The sequence below is a fragment of the Somniosus microcephalus genome, chromosome 19 (assembly GCF_052327205.1).
Source record: "Somniosus microcephalus isolate GS21.2 chromosome 19, FLI_Smic_1.0, whole genome shotgun sequence".
Lineage (NCBI taxonomy): Eukaryota > Metazoa > Chordata > Chondrichthyes > Squaliformes > Somniosidae > Somniosus > Somniosus microcephalus.
Genome location: NC_141005.1, coordinates 5266286 through 5283698, shown reverse-complemented (window position 1 = coordinate 5283698; position 17413 = coordinate 5266286). Strand labels below are relative to the sequence as shown.

The window sequence follows — 17413 nt, the reverse complement described above, 5'->3', positions numbered from 1 at the left end:
GGTGGAATGTGGGAGGCCAGCCAGGAGTGCGTTGGAATAGTCAAGTCTAGAGGTAACAAAGGCATGGATGAGGGTTTCAGCAGTGGATGAGCTGAGGCAAGGGCGGAGACGGGCGGTGTTACGGAGGTGGAAGTTGGCGGTCTTTGTTATGCTGCGGATATGTGGTCGGAAGCTCATTTCAGGGTCAAATATAACACCAAGGTTGCAAATAGCGTGGTTCAGCCTCAGACAGATGTTAGGGAGAGGGATGGAGTCAGTGTCTAGGGAATGAAGTTTGTGTCGGGGACCAAAAACAATGGCTTCGGTCTTTCCAATATTTAATTGGAGAGAATTTCTGCTCATCCAGAACGGTATGTCGGACAAGCAGTCTGACAATTTAGACACCGTGGAAGGGTCGAGAGAAGTGGTAAGTGAGGTAGAGCTGGGTGTCGTCAGCGTACATGTGGAAACTGACGCTGTGTTTTTGGATGATGTCGCCAGGGGCAACATGTAGATGAGAAATAGGAGGGAGCCAAGGATAAATCCTCGGGGGACACCAGAGGTAACGATGCGGGAGCGGGAAGAGAAGCCGTTGCAGGTGATTCTCTGGCTATGATTAGCTAGATAAGAATGGAACCAGGCGAGTGCAGTCCCACCCAGCTGGGCGACGGTGGAGAGGTGTTGGAGAAGGATGGAGTGGTCAACCGTGTCAAAGGCAGCAGACAAGTCAAGAAGGACGAGGAGGGACAGTTTACCTTTGTCACAGTCACAAAGGATGACTTAGATGAGAGCCGTTGCGGTACTGTGGCAAGGGCGGAAACCTGATTGGAGGGATTCAAACATGGAATAGCGGGAAAGATGAGCACAGATTTGGGAGGCGGTAACACTTTCAAGGAAAGGGAGGTTAGAGATGGGAGGTTGGAGGTGGGAGGTTGGAGGTTGGAGGTGGTAGTTTGCAAGGACAGAGGGATCAAAGTTTGTTTTTTTGAGAAGAGGGGTGATGACAGCAGATTTGAGGGAGAGGTGGACAGTACCTGAGGATCATGGCTGATCTTCGACCTCAACTTCACTTTCCCGCCCGATCCCCATATCTCTTGATTCCCCCAGAGTCCAAAAATCTATCGATCTCAGCCTTGAATATACTCAATGACTGAGCATCCACAGCTCTCTTGGGGTAGGGAATTCCAAAGATTCCCAACCCTCTGAGTGAAGAAATTCCTCCTCATCTCGGTCTTAAATGGCCGACCCCTTATTCTGAGACTGTGACCCCTAGTTCTAGACTCCCCAGCCAGGGGAAACAACCTCTCAGCATCTACCCTGTCAATCCCCCTCAGAATCTTATTGAATTACAATTCTTTATCCGAGTCGCTGCCGTGCCCACTGACTGACGCTCTCCTGTAAACAGTTGTGTGTGAATGATTTGGCACGGGTGAATCGTCTCCAATCCCAGTCTCCAGCCCCAGTATCTGTCGCTGCACCAACTTAAAATACAGATTTCCTTTCTTCATCAATTCCTCGTGTGTGCCTTGTTCTGCCACCATGCCCTTGTCAAGGACGATTATTTTCTGTGCTTTTTCCACGGTGCTCAAACGGTGCGCTACAATCAGGATGGTGCAGTGCTTCTTTGCCTTGAGTAGTGCTTGCTGGACCTGAAATATTGAAGAGATTTTGAACAACACCGTTTGAACCTGCACATGCAATCAGAACTGAGATTCATATATTTTTACGTTCTCACCTGTACACAAACAATCCCACTCAACGTGGAACAAAAGAAACCTTTGGAATGTTCCTTCTCTGGGCTCCTTGTGGTCAGATGTCCCTTTGCTGTTCATTTACTTTGATGATGTCCCCAACCTGAGCGGATCCCAATGTGACTCTATTCAGCCCACAAATTTTGGACCTGCCGAAGAACTGATTTGTTGCTCCCTGTCACTAATGTCGCGAGGGGACCGCGCTGCAGCCCCGCCGCGAGGGGACCGCGCTGCAGCCCCGCCGCGAGGGGACCGCGCTGCAGCCCCGCCGCGAGGGGACCGCGCTGCAGCCCCGCTGCGAGGGGACCGCGCTGCAGCCCCGCCGCGAGGGGACCGCGCTGCAGCCCCGCCGCGAGGGGACCGCGCTGCAGCTGAGAGGGGCAGAGTGACCCGCCAGCAGTGAGGCTTCTGGAGTTGGCCAATTTCAGATTGGGTTCTTGGGCTGGTTCAAAGTCACGACTCCCATTGAACTAAATGAAGCAAGAAGCACTGCCCCACCCTCCAACTTCTCTTCCCTTTAAACCAGTGCACAGCCTCCGTTATGCTGCAGATGTGGGGCCTATGATGCTATTTATTCATTTAAGGTGTCAGTCTTGGCTCAGTGGGTAGTGTTCTCGCGTCCGAGACAGAAGTTGTGGAGACGAGCCAGTAAATCCAGGCTGACACTCCCAATGCAGTACTGAGCGAGTGCTGCACTGTCGGCGGTGCCATCTTTCGGATCTATCCGACAATGTGGAAAACTGCCCAGGTATGTCCTGTCCACAAAAAGCAGGACAAATCCAATCCAGCCAATTACCTCCCCATCAGTCTACTCTCTACCATCAGCAAAGGTGATGGAAGATGTCATCGACAGTACTATCAAACGGCATTTACTCGCCAATAACCTGCTCACTGATGCCAAATTTGGGTTCCGCCAAGACCACTCGGCTCCCGACCTCATTACAGCCTTGGTCCAAACAAGGACAAAATAGCTGAATTCCAGAGATGAGGGGAGAGTGACTTCCCTTGACATCAAGGCAGCATTTGACCAAGTGTGGCATCAAGGAGCCCTAGTAAAACTGAAGTCAATGGGAATCGGGGGGAAAACTCTCCACTGGCTGGAGTCATACCTAGCACAAAGGAAGATGGTTGTGGTGGTTGAAGGTCAATCATCACAGCCCCAGGACATCGCTGCAGGAGTTCCTCAGGGCAGTGCCCAACCATCTTCAGCTGCTTCACCAATGACCTTCCCTCCAACTTGTCAGAAATGGGGATGTTCGCTGGTGACTGCACAGTCTTCAGTGCCATTCACAACTCCTCAGATAATGAAGCAGTCCATACCCGCATGCAACAAGACCTGGACGACGTTCAGGCTTGGGCTGAGAAGTGGCAGGTAACATTCGCGCCACACAAGTACCAGGCAATGACTATCTCCAACAAGCGAGAGTCTAAACACCGCCCCTTGACATTCAATGGCATTACCATTGTCGAATCCCCCACCATCAACATCCTGGGGGTCACCATTGACCAGAAACTTAACTGGACCAGCCACATAAATACTGTGGCAACAAAAGCGGGTCAGAGGCTGGGTATTCTGCGGCGAATGTTCACCTCCTGACTCCCCAAAGCCTTTCCACCATCTACAAGGCACAAGTAAGGAATGTGATGGAATACTCTCCACTTGCCTGGATGAGTGCAGCTCCAGTAACATTCAAGAAGCACGACACCATCCAGGACAAAGCAATCTGCTTGATTGGCACCCCATCCACCACCTTAAACATTCACTCCCTCCACCACCGGCGTACTGTGGCTGCAGTGTGTACCATCTACAAGATGCACTGCAGCAACTCGCCAAGGCTTCTTCAGCAGCACCTCCCAAACCCGCGACCTCTTCCACCTAGAAGGACAAGGGCAGCAGGCGCATAGGAACACCACCACCTCCAAGTTCCTTTCCAAGTCACACACCATTCTGACTTAGTAGTATATCGCCGATCCTTCGTCGTCGCTGGGTCAAAATCTGGAACTCCCTAACAGCACTGGGGGAGCACCTTCACCACACGGACTGCAGCGGTTCAAGAAGGTGGTTCACCACCACCTTCTCAAGGGCAATTAGGGATGGGCAATAAATGCTGGCTTTGCCAGCGACGCCCACATCCCATAAACAAATAAAAAAAACGAGACCATGTCTGCTCTCAGGTGGATGTAAAAGATCCCATGGCACTATTTTGAAGAGGAGCGGGGAAGTTATCCCCGGTGTCCTGGCCAATATTTCTCCTTCAACCAACATCGCATGAAAACAATTATTACATTGCTGTTTGTGGGAGCTTGCTGTGCGCAAACTGGCTGCCACATTTCCTACATTACAACAGTGACTACACTTCAAAAGCACTTCACTGGCTGTAAAGCATTTTAAGACGTCCTGAGGTTGTGAAAGGTGCTGTATAAATGCAAGTCTTTCTTTTTCTTCCCTCTGCTGTCAGTACGTAATGTGAGCAATAGCAGCATGCATGCTAAAAGCGGAAGCAGCATGCTATAGACAGAGTTAAGAGATCCCACAATCAACGGATCAGATCAAAGCTCTGCAGTCCTGCCACATCCAGTCGTGAATGGTGGTGGACAATTAAACAACTAAAGGGAGGAGGAGGCTCCATGATTATCCCCATCCTCAATGATGATGGAGCTCAGCACGTGAGTGCAAAAGACAAGTCTGAATCGTTTCCAACCATCTTCAGCTAGAAGTGCCGAGTGGATGATCCATATCAGCCTCCTCCTGAGGTCTCCCCTATCACAGAAGCCAGTCTTCAGCCAATTTGATTCACTCCACGTGATATCAAGAAATGGCTGAGCGCACTGGATAGAATTATAGAAAGTTACAGCACGGAAGGAGGCCATTTCGGCCCATCGTGTCCGTGCCGGCCAACAAAGAGCTATCCAGCCTAATCCTACTTCCCAGCTCTGGTCCGTAGCCCTGCAGGTTAGAGCATCCCAAGTGCACATCCAAGTACTTTTTATAATGTGGTTAGGGTTCCTGCCTCTACCACCCTTTCAGGCAGTGAGTTCCAGATCCCCACAACCCTCTGGGTGAAGAAATTTCCCCTCAAATACCCTCTAAACCTTCCACCAATTACTTTAAATCTGTGCCCCCTGGTTTTTGATCCCTCTGCTAATTGAAATAGCTTCTTTCTATCCACTTTTTCCATGCCCTCATAATTTTATACACCGCAATAAGGTCTCCCCTCAGCCTCCTCTGTTCCAAGGAAAACAAACCCAGCCTATCCAGTCTTTCCTCATAGCTAAGATTCTCTACTCCCGGCAACATCCTTGTAAATCTCCTCTGTACCCTCTCTAGTGCAATCACATCTTTCCTGTAATGTGGTGACCACAACTGCACGCCGTACTCTAGCTGAGGCCTAACTAGTGTTTTATACAGTTGAAGCATAACCCCCCTGCTCTTGTACTCTACGCCACGGCTAATAAAGGCAAGCATTCTGTATGCCTTCTTAACCACCTTATCTACCTGGCCTGCTACCTTCAGGGATCTGTGAACATGCACTCCAAGGTCCCTTTGTTCCTCTACACTACTCAGTGTCCTACCATTTAATGTGTATTCCCTTTCCTTGTTAGGCCTCCCCAAATGCATTACCTCACACTTCTCCTGATTGAATTCCATTTGCCGCTGTTCTGCCCACCTGACCAATTTATTGATATCTTCCTGCAGTCTACAGCTTCCTTCTACATTATCAACCACACAGCCGATTTTAGTATCATCTGCAAACTTCTTAATCATAACCCCTATATTCAAGTCAAGATCGTTGATATATACCACAAAAAGCAGGGGACCTAGTACTGAGCCCTGCGGAACCCCACTGGAAACAGCCTTCCAGTCACAAAAACACCCATCAACCATTACCCTCTGCTTCCTGTCTCCGAGCCAGTTTTGAATCCAACTTGACACTTTACCTTGGATCCCATGGGCTTTTAACTTCGTGACCAGTCTGCCATGTGGAACCTTATCAAAAGCCTTGCTAAAGTCCATGTACATTACATCAAACGCACTACCCTCATCTACCCTCGTTATCTCCTCAAAAAATCCAATCAAGTTTGTCAGACACGACCTTCCCTTAACAAATCCGTGCTGACTATCCTTGCTTAATCTGTGTCTTTCTGAATGAAGATTTATCCTGTCCTTCAGAATTCTTTCCAATAATTTTCCTACCACCGAGGTTAGACTGACAGGCCTGTAATTACTCGGTCTAAAGCTATGGGCCCCGACAACATCCCGGCTATCATGCTGAAGACTTGTGCTCCAGAACTAGCTGTGCCTCTAGCCAAGCTGTTCCAGTACAGCTACAACACTGGCATCTATCTGACAATGTGGAAAACTGCCCAGGTATGTCCTGTCCACAAAAAGCAGGACGAATCCAATCCGGCCAATTACCACCCCATCAGTCTACTCTCAATCATCAGCAAAGTGTTGGAAGGTGTCATCGACAGTGCTATCAAACGGCACTTACTCACCAATAACCTGCTCACCGATGCTCAGTTTGGGTTCCGCCAGGACCACTCGGCTCCCAACCTCATTACAGCCTTGGTCCAATCATGGACAAAGGACCTGAATTCCAGAGGTGAGGTGAGAGTGACTGCCCTTGACATCAAGGCAGTATTTGACCGAGTGTGGCATCAAGGAGCCCGAGTAAAACTGAAGTCAATGGGAATCGGGGGGGAAACTATCCACTGGCTGGAGTCATACCTAGCACAAAGGAAGATGGTTGTGGTGGTTGGAGGTCAATCATCACAGCCCCAGGACATCGCTGCAGGATTTCCTCAGTGCAGTGTCCTAGGCCCAACCATCTTCAACTGCTTCATCAAAGACCTTCCCTCCAACATAAGGTCAGAAATGGGGATGTTCGCTGATGACTGCACAGTGTTCAGGGCCATTCACAGCTCCTCAAATAATGAAGCAGTCCATGCCCGCATGCAACAAGACCTGGACGACGTTCAGGCTTGGGCTGATAAGTGGCAGGTAACATTCACAGAAACATAGAAGATAGGAGCAGGAGTAGGCCATTCGGCCCTTCGAGCCTGCTCCACCATTCAATGAGATCATGGCTGATCATCCAAATTCAGTACCCTGTCCCTGCCTTCTCCCCATATCCCTTGATCCCTTTAGCCTTAAGAAATATATCCAACTCTTTTTTGAATATATTTAATGAACTGGCCTCCACCGCCCTCTGTGGCAGAGAATTCCACAGGTTCACCACTCTCTGGGTGAAGAAATTCCTCCTCATTTCAGTCCTAAATGGCTTACCCCTTATCCTTAGACTATGACCCCTGGTTCTGGACTCCCCGGCCATCATAAACATCCTTTCTGCATCTAGTCTGTCCAGGCCTGACAGAATTTTATAGGTTCCGATGAGATCCCCTCTCAATCTTCGAAACTCCAGTGAGTATAAGCCCAATCGACACAATCTCTCCTCATACGTCATTCCTGCCATCCCAGGTATCAGCCTGGTGAATCTTCGCTGCACTCCTTCCATGGCAAGAACGTCCTTCCTCAGGTAAGGCGACCAAAACTGCACACAATACTCAAGGTGCGGTCTCACGCGCCACACAAGTGCCAGGCAATGACTATCTCCAACAAGCGAGAGTCTAACCACCGCCCCTTGACATTCAAAGGCATTACCATCGCCGAATCCCCCACCATCAGCATCCTGTGTGTCACCATTGACCAGAAACTTAACTGGACCAGCCACATAAATACTGTGGCAACAAGAACAGGTCTGAGGCTAGGTATTCTGCGGCGAGTGTCTCACCTCCTGACTCCCCAAAGCCTTTCCACCATCTACGCGGCACAAATAACGAGTATGATGGAATACTCTCCACTTGCCTGGATGAGTGCAGCTCCAACAACACTCAAGAAACTCGAGACCATCCAGGACAAAGCAGCCCGTTTGATTGGCACCCCATCCACCACCTTAAACATTCATTCCGTCCACCACCGGTGTACCGTGGCTGCAGTGTGTACCATCTACAAGATGCACTGCAGCAACTCGCCAAGGCTTCTTCAGCAGCACCTCCCAAACCCGCGACCTCTTCCACCTAGAAGGACAAGGGCAGCACATGCATGGGAACACCACCACCTCCAAGTTCCCCTCCAAGTCACACACCATCGTGACTTAGTAGTATATCGCTGATCCTTCGTCGTCGCTGGGTCAAATCCTGGAACTCGCTCCCTAACAGCACTGTGGGAGTACCTTCACCACACGGACTGCAGCAGTTCAAGGCGGCGGATCACCACCACCTTCTCAAGGGCAATAAATACTGGCCTTGCCAGTGACGCCCACATCCCATGAATGAATTTAAAAAAAATTCTACTTAGAAACTGACCTGCAATCTTAAAAGTCCAAAAAATTATGACTTTCATTTCAGGCAAGTAATTTATATTATATGTTGTGAGAAATACATCGAGTCTTATAGCATATCTTAGTGTTGTGTTTGCTTACATTATATTCACTTTCTGCATCCAGTGCACTTGTAGCTTCATCCAGTAATAAAACCTGAGGGTCACGAACCAATGCACGAGCTATGGCTACTCTTTGCTTCTGACCGCCAGACAGCTGTGTGCCTTTCTCTCCAGTCTCTGCTCAAAATACAAAGAGAAAGGTTTATACTTTTTGTATTTGTGTGTATGTATGCGTTCTTAAAAATATTTATTAGCTGATCTTTCAAGCCCTACAACCCTCCGAGATTTCTGCGCTCCTCCAATTCTGGCCTCTTATCCATCCCTGATTTTCATCGCTCCACCATTGGCGGCCGTGCCTTCAGCTGCCTGGGCCCCGAGCTCTGGAATTCCCTCCCTAAACCTCTCACCTCTCTCTCCTCTTTTAAGATGCTCCTTAAAAGCTATCTCTTGGATCAAGCTTTTGGTCACCTGTCCTGATATCTCATTCTGTGGCTCAGTGTCAAAAATCTTTTTTATTGATATCGCTCGTGAAGTGCCTTGGTACGTTTTACTACATTAAATGCGCTATATAAATGTAAGTTGTTGTTGTGTCACTATGGTAATTTGGCTGATGCACTGTTTTACATGGACAAAGTGATACACCACAAAATCGAGAACGAATTATTCTCCTGAGGTAGGGCTACGACCACATGTCTATTTGCTGTAAGGTAAACACTACCTGAATGGTCATTCAGAATGTAATTGTTGTTTGATCAGGGAACTTGAATATACTTGTCACTTTCAGCCTGCAGCTCAGGATCCACCATTTTAATATTGTTTGCTCTCCAAGCTGTAGGTCAGAGCCCAGGGTGAAATATCTAGGTTGCTTTGTATTTTTTTAAGTGTGATTGTTAAGGTTATATGTGAAGTTATAGAGCACAGACATTGTGTCTACTGTATTAATATCTGTGTTGAATTTTGGTTAGACCACACTTGGAGTACTGCGTACAGTTCTGGTCACCATATTATAAAAAGGATACAGAGGCACTGGAGAGGGTGCAAAAAAGATTTACAAGGATGATACCAGAACTGCGAGGGTATACCTGTCAGGAAAGATTGAACAGGCTTTTTTCTTTAAAAGAGAAGGCTGAGGGTGACCTAATATGGGCCTTTAAAATGATGAAAGGTTTTGATAAAGTGGATACAGAGGGAGTGTTTCCACTTGTGGGGAAGAGCAAAACTAAGTTAGTCACCAAGAAATCAAATATGCAATTCTGAAGGAACTTCTTTATCCAGAGAGTGGTGAGAATGTGGAACTCGCTACCACAGGGAGTGGTTGAAGTGAATAGTATAGATACATTTAAGGGGAAGCTAGATAAGCATCAGGCTCAAGTGGAGCATAACTGCTGACAGGGACTGGATGGGCCGAATGGCCTGTTTCTGTACCGTATATCCTATGTAATAGTATTTGTGTTGATGAGGGACTTTCTCTGTACATTCTAAATGACTAGCTTTCTTTCCCTTTCTTGTAAAGTTTGCTGGAAGAAATTTGCACACAAGGAAACCAATTGCAAGAATTTGTCTGTACTTGTGTGGCAGAGAAGTGTGACCGAAATTGCAACACGTCTGAACTGCGAGAGACAAGACATGGCCGCACACGCACAATTTTGAATTATATTATACTAGTAAATTTCCCGTGATGTTAATGAATAAGACGTTATTTTTAAAAACATGCAAGATGGTGATGGCGTTCGGAAGAAAATGTTGCTCCGTAGTGTCACCTAGTGGCCAGAGCCTGCAACTACATTGTGACCATTGACAGAAAATTGAATGGGAAATGTTGACATAACAATTTACAAGGAAAATGTGACCAAAAATTGTGACAACAGGAAGTAAGGTTTGTGGACAGGAAATGCGTGCCTTACACAAGATTTTTAATAATATATAATAGAAGTATGTATATATATACACACACACACAACACACATAATAAAAATATAATTTCACTCCATTTCTTTGAGTCGCTAACTGAATTACATTAGGCTTGGAACTAACTCCGCAGTTGTTTAGCAAGTATTTTCATTAGATAAGGCAAGTGTGTAATCTTTTTAACTTTTTTTTTTTTAAAAACAGAATCTTTCTTTCATTCTGCCTACAGTTTGAATGTTGAGGGCTGTCAGCTGAACTTGATCATGTAAGAATCCATTTCTCTGGCTCACTCAGTATAATAGTGAATATGAAGTTGTTTCACTAGGAGCTGCAATTTATTCATCTGCAATCGTGTTCTTATTTAAATATTACAAAGGCCAAACTCCACAATGATTACTCAGAAACACCCTAAAAGATTCATTTCTTGGCAATTTGTTCTCTCCTCTCTGAAGAGATTATTTAGTTTTGTTATAACTGATTAATCTCACTCAGGCCAGCACTAAATATTCAATCTCAGTAATATCCTTATTTACACTTTATCATTTTTTTTTCAATGCACGTTTTAAAATTCATTCTTGGGATGTGGGCGTCACTGGCCAGGCTGGCATTTATTGCCCGTCCCTAGTTGCCCCGATAGTGCTGGACCACTTCAGAGGGCAGTTAAGAGTCAGCCACGTTGGTGTGGGTCTAGAGTCACCTATAGGCCCAGACCGGGTAAGGATGGCAGGTTTCCTTCCCTGAAGGGCATTAGTGAACCAGTTGGGTTTTTTACGACAATCCGACACGTGGTCACTTTTACTGAGACCAGCTTTATTGCCGGATTTTTCAAAAAAACTAAGTGAAGTTAAAATACATTTCAATCCATGTGTTCACAGATAAAGAAAAGAGCCCTTGCCATCAGGAACGGACTGAGGATTATCACTAGTAAAATGAAAGAGAAGGTTAGAAGACAATCTTTCCACACGGGTTATTGGAATGCTTCACCAAAGGGTGGCTTTTGAGACGGAGGCTATCCCGTTTAAAAGGGAATTGGATAAGTAATTTGAAAAGGAGGCATATAAAAGGATACGTGGGCTGGGCAGAGCAATGGGATTAGGGTAGACAGCTAGCACTGGCACAGGCGGGATGGGCTGAGTGGCCTCCTTCTGTGCTGTGATTTTTATGATTCTATAATCCTTGGACCAGTGGCAGCTCTAGAGAGTCACGTAGCCATATTTTTTTTTGAAGAAAAAGGTTCCAGCTCACACACTAAAAAGGTCCCATTACTGAAATAGCATTCCTGACACCAATCCAGTCCGGGTTAAGGACTTGTGATCTGGAGAAGCACAGCTGTGTGATCCCAACACACCGCTTGTGTCAGTGCACAAAACACACATCCCGAGTTTCTATCCATCTTACTGCTGTAACTGACAGGGTTACTGTGGGAATGAGTCACGCATCTTCAATCTGGACCCATCTCCCTCTTGGGTCCAACAATTTTTCTTTTACAGTGTCATTTGTTGCGTTAGACTGAAGTGGCCCTTGCTGCGTACTTGAACCCACTTATTTGTTATTTCTTCTTAAATCAGCAAAATGTTAAGAATGGATATTCACTACACGCTTTTACTATACTATTTTAATTTTATGCATGTTTGCTGGAGTTATAAGCAGTAAAATGTTCAACAACAACGTACATTTATGTAACCCCTTTCACATAGGTAAATGTCCAGAGAGAGTTAGAGCAGCAGAGATTTAGGGAGGGAATTCCAGAGCGTAGGGCCTAGACGGCTGAAGGCATAGCCGCCAATGCTGGGACGAAGGGAGTGAGGAATGTGTACGAGGCCAGAATTGGAGGAGCGCAGAGTTCTCGTACGGTTGTAGGGCTGGAGGGCGTTACAGAGATAGGGAGGGGCGAGGCCATGGAGGGATTTTAACACTAGGATGAGAATTATTAAATCGAGGTGTTGCCGGACCGGGAGCCAATGTAGGTCAGCGAGCAACAGGGGGGTGATGGGTGAACGGGACTTGCACTAAGTTGAGATACAGGCAACAATTCAGTGTCAGCCTTGGCTCAGTGGTAGCACTTTCACATCGGAGTCAGAACATTGTAGGTTCAAGCCCCTCTCCAGGGAGATGGGGAGTTCTGCCCAGTGTCCTGGCCAACATTTATCCTTCAACCAACACCACCAAAAAAAATCTGGCCATTTATCTCATTGCTGATTGTGGGACTTTGCTGTGCGCAAATTGGCTGCTGTGTTTACCGACATTACAATGACTACAGTTTGAAAGTCATTAGCTGTGAAGTGCTTTAGAGTGCCATGAAAGGTGCGCTATAAATGCAAGCTCTTTCTTTCTTACTCCATACCCAATATGCACAGCTATTTGTACAGCAACTTTTACCTGTGTCGTAGCCATTTTCCAGTTCAGTGATAAACTCATGTGCATTAGCCATCTGTGAAGCCTGCACTATTAAATCCAGGGAACACTTCTGGAGGCCGTAGGAGATATTTCTTCGTATTGAACGGGCAAATAACACCGGCTCCTGACCAACCATAGCAACCTTGAAGAAGAATGTGTACATTTTTTCCAATGAATATTTGAATAAAACATAATGATAAACTGTTGTGTATGTAATGTGTGCTACTTTGAACCTATGGACAGGACTGCACTACTTGTTGGGCGTAGTGATACGCAGTACCACTCCTGGCCATAGGGGTATAAATAGTACTGTGGGTACTGATCCCCCTCAGTTCCCGCCTGTGGGCATGAAGTAAAGACCTACGTATAGTCCCTACCTCCAACCAGTAAAGACCTGTTTTATTGTTACTGATTAAGTCTCAGTATTAATTACTTGAACAACTCACAGATTTAACACTGGCGACGAGTCTGATTCGGACCCTGCGGCAGTCACTCCACGGCAGCTTCATCCACAGCCAGGACGTTGCAGAGAGGTTTCCACCCTCTCCACCCCACTGGAAGACATCCTGACCTCGGAGCCTCCATCGGCGACCATCAGCTTCTTCTCCAGCTTGGTGGTGGGTAAGCCGTTGTCTGAGCCGGGCAGCGACGCGACAGGCAGTCGACCGCGTTGGCCGCACGAACGGGGCTGGGGGAGCTGGAGGAATAGGGCGCGAGAGCCGCTTCGAGCGGGAGGCGTTTCAACAGAGCGATCGCATCTCCTGATAAGAGCCGAGAGCCGCTTCGCGATCCAGCGATCGCATCCGCTGATAAGGGCCGCACTCGGGCGATCGCGGCGAAGATAAGGGCCGCACTCGGGGGCTGAAGGGAGACGGCGTTGGGGGAACGGGTGAAGACTGCCAAGCGCGGGAAAACCGCCATTTTGTGGGCGGAGGACGACGGCAAGAGCGGGAAGCCGCCATCTTGGATAGCAGTAAAAAAATAAAAAAAAATCTGAGAAATTGCAAATCTACAATGCCTAAACACGGGAATATTAGCACCTTTGATAGTGACCTCGAAGATTGGGCCATATATGTTGAAAGAGTAAAAAATTATTGTAAGGCCAATAAAATTCGTGACCAAGATAAAGCTCTAACATTATTAAATTTAATGGGTGCGAAGACATACGGGCAATTGAAACACCTGTTATCACCAGATGAACCGGCGGATAAGACGTTCGATGAGATTGTTACTGTCCTGAAAGATCATCTAAACCCCACGCCGCTGATGCTAGCGGAACGATTTAAATTTTACGACAGAAGGCAGCATGAAAGCAATGCTGATTATTTGCTGGAATTGCGTAAATTAGCGAAATATTGCCAGTTTGGAACGGGACTGAGAGGCACTTCGAGACAAATTTGTGTGTGGTTTATTTAAACAGGATACACAAAAGCGACTGCTCGAGGAGAATGAGCTGACGCTTGAGAAGGCGGTCACTATGGCAGCAGCACACGAAGCCGCAGCGAGAGGCACGGCAGTAATGCAGCTACGGTCACCGGAGCTCAGTGCACACAAATTGGGTGTGAGTTCTGGCAAATGTTATCGTTGTGGAAAGACAACGCATGATCAGAACCAGTGTTGGTTTAAAAACCAAGAATGTAGAACTTGTGGTAGGCTTGGACATATAGCTAGAGTATGCAGGTCAGGGAAGAAGACCAGCAACAAGAAGTCACCGCAAGGAAAATACGCAAAGGTACACAAGGTGACCGAACAGGAGTCCGATTCAGACGCTAGCAGTAATGAACTGGCTAGCTTAAGCTGTAATGAACTGGCTAGCTTAAGAGTACTCAACGCTGGTAAGGGTGCAGACCTCCAGACAATTTGGGTCACTCTTCAGATAGAAGGAGTCCAAGTAAAACTGGAATTGGACACTGGATCGGCATTGACGGTCATAAATAAGAAAGATTACGGAAAGTTATTCCAACATATTCCCCTACAGGATACGGGGATTATATTGAAAACATACACGGGGCAAAGAGTGTACCCCATCGGGAAAATAGAGGTTGCAGTGGTCCACAAGGGCGAAGACAGTCAAATAATGGACTTATATGTGATATCTGAAGGAGGTTCTCCACTACTAGGACGGGAGTGGATTAGGAAAATGAATATGGACTGGCATTTCCTACAAACAATAACGAGTGAGAACTCGGTGAAGATAGTCGGCCCAGACTCTGGAACGGATGATGGTAAGCCCAACTCAGGTGCAAAAGACAAAGTTTCAGCACAGAATTCCACTGAGCAACAACAACATAGTTTAACTGTGGATTCTGAGTCTGGCAAGTCTACTGATGTGCCCATTTCTGAGGGACACCGGGCTCGAACTCAACTCCATTTCAAACTACAACAGCAATTAGAACAAATGCTTCGCCGTTGTGAGCAAGAGTTGAATGCAACGAAAGAGTTCTTTGATATAGAGTTGGAGAATCTGGAAAGACAACAGAAGCAGCTGATGGAGAAAATGGAGCAGGAGCACACAAAACGTCTGGTGTCAGAGGAGTTAACGGTCAGCCAACTCCTGCATATGCTGAAGGACAGGACTCTGAAATGGAAAAAACTTGAACACGAACTTCAATATTCAAACGAAAGGGGTTCGGAGCTCTCAAAGGTTATTGGAAGAGCTGAGGTGGCAACACAGACTGAGATGACTGCAACAGAGCAGCCCTTGGATGCCAAAAGTACGCTGACTCACGTCAACGTAGAACAACAGACCGCTGAAACAGCTGCTCCGGTAGAGGGATTGAATAGTCCGATCAATCAATCTCCAAAAGAAGTTGAAGTAGTAAAATCTCAAATGAGGTCATTAGTAAACGACTTGCTGAAAGCCCAGAAAAAGCTGGATGAAGAGGTACGCATGAAGAAGTCTCTTCAGGAAAGATGTCTGGACTTGGAACAAAAGCTGGCTAACGCCCAGCTGGGTATGGAGGAAATAGAAGACCCTCTCGCTGGCCTAGATCAGGACGACACCGAATATTACTATGTCCTGTCCTGCCCAACTTGTAACTTCGACTCCCACCATACAGAAATCATGGAGGAGCACCGAAAGTCTACGGAACATCGGGAGAAGGTGGCTCTACTACGGAAAAAGGAGGAAGAGAAGGAGGAACTGCGCATGCAGCTGGCAGCTGACAGTGGAGCCCAGAGAGTCTCCAAGAAGCAGAAAAGGAAAAGTCGAAACAGAAGATGACCCATCTGAACCATTATTACCTCTACCAGATCACACACGTGGTCCCTCCGAACGGAGCCAATTCAGTTCGGAAGTTCAAACTGTTAAATCCATGGAAGGACTATTGAATGAGTCACTCCAGCAACGTGAACCGACTCCACCACAGAGATTGAATCTGTGAACTGTTTTCCGCAGAGACTGAATCTGTGATCTGTTTTGACATGAAGTTATCTATGTTATTCTGTTATGTAAACCTGAAGTTATATATGTATATATGTTATTACGTTATGTTAAATGGGGAGATGACTGTAAAGCTAGGAAGGGAGGAATGTTGTGTATGTAATATGTGTGCTACTTTGAACCTATGGACAGGACTGCACTACTTGTTGGGCGTAGTGATACGCAGTACCACTCCTGGCCATAGGGGTATAAATAGTACTGTGGGTACTGATCCCCCTCAGTTCCCGCCTGTGGGCATGAAGTAAAGACCTACGTATAGTCCCTACCTCCAACCAGTAAAGACCTGTTTTATTGTTACTGATTAAGTCTCAGTATTAATTACTTGAACAACTCACAGATTTAACATAAACAGACTTACAAAGTATATGTATTAGAGGGAAGGGTTGACAAATGAGTGAACCAGATTTGGAGGACAGTCTTGCACTATCTGAATGCAGCTTAGCTTGATTTTAGGCAGTCCCTGGATGGTTCCTACTGGGAATTTTGCCATTGTTAGGATAGCCTAGAAGGGGCTCGGAAATGTTATATAGGAACAGGAGGAGGCCATTCAGCCCCTCGCGCCTGTTCCACCATCCTATTAGATCATGGCTCATCTGCACCTCAACTTCATTGCTCCATATCCCTGGGAACCCTCACCCAACAAAAATCTATTGATCTCAGTTTTGAAAATTTCAATTCACCCACAGCATCCACAGCCTTTTTTGGGGGGGGGGGGGGCGGGGGGTGGAGGGGAGGGTTCCAGATTTCCCTTTGTGTGAAGAAGTGCTTCCTGATTTCACTTCTAAAAGGCCTAGCTCCAATTTTAAGGTTATATCCTCTTGTTCTGGACTCCCTCCACCAGAGGAAATAGTTTCTCTTTATCAACCCTATTCAATGCATTTAGCATTTTAACCACCTCAACCTTCTAAATTCAAGGGAATACAAGTCAAGTTGATGGAACTGGTCCTCATAATTTACCCCTTTTAACCCCGGTATCATTCTGGTGAACCTGCGCTGCACCCTCTCCAAGGCCAAATATCCTTCCTGTGGTGTGGGGTCCAGAACTGAACGCAGTTTCCCCAGATGGGGTCGAACCAGAGCTCTGTACAACTGAAGCATCACTTCCACCCCTTTGTATTCCAGCCGCCTTGAGTAAAGGCCAACATCCCATTAGCCTTTTTGGTTACTTCTGGACCTGCGCACTAGCTTTTAGTGAGTTGTGTACATAGACACCCAAATCCCTTTGCTCCTCCACAGATCCTAGTCTCTCACCATTAAAGAAAATATTTTGATTTGTCTTTATCAAATCCAAAGTGGATGACTTCACACTTCCCCACATTTAACTCCATTTGCCATAGTTTTGCCCACTCACTTAATCTGTCGATGTCCCTCTTTAAGTTTCTACTCCCACCCACACAACTTACTGTGTCTCCTAACTAGTGTCATCTGCAAACTTGGATATACAATTCTCTATTCTTCATCCAGGTCATTGATGTTTACGGTGAAAAGCTGAGG

The 17413-nt window shown here is 46.7% G+C and overlaps 1 protein-coding gene across 1 annotated transcript in view; it reads right to left on the bottom strand.

Annotated features, from left to right (window-relative positions):
- Positions 1 to 1301: 1301 nt before the first annotated feature.
- The window catches only part of LOC147103518 (ABC-type oligopeptide transporter ABCB9-like), a 41058-nt gene continuing 24946 nt past the window's right edge, over positions 1302 to 17413 (bottom strand). Inside the window, exons 9-11 of the mRNA XM_086011887.1 lie at positions 12460 to 12619; positions 8213 to 8349; positions 1302 to 1628 (exon numbers count right to left, since the gene is read on the bottom strand). Of these exons, the coding sequence (XP_085868013.1) occupies positions 1326 to 1628; positions 8213 to 8349; positions 12460 to 12619 (600 nt within the window). The 3' untranslated portion in view covers positions 1302 to 1325. The remainder of the gene's footprint in view (positions 1629 to 8212; positions 8350 to 12459; positions 12620 to 17413) is intronic.